Source organism: Aplysia californica, unplaced genomic scaffold (genome assembly GCF_000002075.1).
Source record: "Aplysia californica isolate F4 #8 unplaced genomic scaffold, AplCal3.0 scaffold00323, whole genome shotgun sequence".
Lineage (NCBI taxonomy): Eukaryota > Metazoa > Mollusca > Gastropoda > Aplysiida > Aplysiidae > Aplysia > Aplysia californica.
In genome coordinates, this window is record NW_004797593.1 from 161,363 (window position 1) to 163,369 (window position 2,007).

At 35.0% G+C, this 2,007-nt stretch overlaps 1 protein-coding gene across 1 annotated transcript in view; it reads right to left on the minus strand.

The window, feature by feature from the left end:
* Positions 1-2,007, minus strand: part of LOC101862124 (mitogen-activated protein kinase kinase kinase 5) — a gene marked incomplete at its 3' end in the record, with an annotated part of 90,971 nt that overhangs the window by 23,749 nt on the left and 65,215 nt on the right. Inside the window, 1 exon segment of the mRNA XM_013084857.2 lies at positions 1,467-1,508. Within this exon segment, the coding sequence (XP_012940311.1) occupies positions 1,467-1,508 (42 nt within the window).

The window sequence follows — 2,007 nt, forward strand, 5'->3', positions numbered from 1 at the left end:
TCATAAATAAGATAAATAAATAAATGTGTACCATAACGAGACAGAAACAAGATAGGAGACCAAGTCATAAATAAGATAAATAAATAAATGTGTACCATAACGAGACAGAAACAAGATAGGAGACCAAGTCATAAATAAGATAAATAAATAAATGTGTACCATAACGAGACAGAAAAATAGGACAGATGACCAAGTCATAAATAAAATAAATAAATAAATGTTTACCATAATGAGACATAAACATAAGACAGATGACCAAGTCATAAATAAGATAAATAAATAAATGTCTACCATAATGAGACATAAACATAAGACAGATGACCAAGTAATAAATAAGATAAATAAATAAATGTTTACCACGATGAGACAGAAACATAATAAGACTGATGGCCAAGTCATAAGATAGGATAAATAAATGTTTACTACAGTGAGACAGAAGTCAACTGAAGCACATGACATTGCATCAAGTACTTTTAAAATACTACACAACTCGTTATTTAGCTGCCTGGAGTTTGATGACTTGGAAGACACCGTCGTAATATTAGAGCCAGAACTCCTATTTTTTTCTATCTGTATTGTTAAGCTTCTGAAGACACATAATAATTTGAAAACACCTCAAAATGTAATGTTACGTGGTGTAACTCACAATAACAGCACCCCCCCCCCAAAAAAAAACAACAAAAAACACACACACACACAAAACCCACAAAAAAAAAACCCAAAACAAACAAACCTTATCCACTAGAGTCGATTCATTATTGCAAAGACAACAGCGAGTATTTTAAAAATAGACGTATTAGATGATAATAATAATAATAATGATAATAAACAAAATAAAATTAATAATCATTGTTATATTAGACATGCTTCTAATTAATAAGCTAGTAGGCCTACATGGAGAGGCCTACATTTCTCACATGCTCAACAAAGCACCACACAGACAGAGAAGAGAGTCAGTCAAAGTCAGAACCTGTAAAGCATTAATTTACCGCCGACAAATAGTAAGCTTAGTACAAGACAAACAACGAACGAGCCAAGGAAAGCAAATCATTCATCATTAGGACGAAGCAAATCATGGCAACTCCAGCAGTTTTATGAAAACAGTAACAGAAGAAGAAGGAATAAAAAGGAATGAGCAAGCTGCGTTCATGTGTGAGAGAGGTGTGATAGTCGACCAAAACACAAAATAATAAATACAATGTTCCAACTGCAACAGTAATATAAACAGGAATCTTAAAAAAATAATAATATAAAAAAAGCTCGCCAAAACATACAACAGACACCAGCAAGCTACAAACTAGCGCGCTTAAAAAATGCGTGAAAAGCTATAATAAATGCTGGCGGCAAAGAAAAAGAAAAACGAAAAGAATTGTGAGGCTGTATAAAAAGATGAGTTGTACTACAGAAACCCGCGATGGACACACGGGAGTTTGTGAGTGAGTTGGTCTAAAGATGTAAAAGAATACCTTGGAGTGCGACAATTTTGTGGTGGAGAGCTGAGATAAAATCTGAAATTGGCAGGGAAGGGAAACAAATAAATCAACAACGATACAGGAAATCAAACACTACTCGAGTTACACGAAAGTGGTCTATGAAGAGTATACGAACACAGACAAGACAATTAATACACGCATAATCGTAGCCTCTAGTGGTGAGGTCATGACGTACAATCGTAGCCTCTGGTGGTGAGGTCATCACGTACAATCGTAGCCTCTGGAGGTGAGGTCATGTGACTAGAGTCATGTGACCGACCACACTCCCTCTCATTGGTTTACATTCTTTCATTGGCTTGAAGGAGAAGCCACGCCGTGAATGCCTAAACAGAAACATACCTAGTCATTTTCTGAAAGACACTCAAAATTCTCTTCAAATTCAAAAGAAAAATGCATAATAAATATATAAAATAAATAATCAAAGCTGCGATTCACAGGTTGCAAAGTGACTTTCAGAATCAGCACCAAGGATCAAATACTAACCCTAAATGGAAATTAAGTCCTTGACACCCCC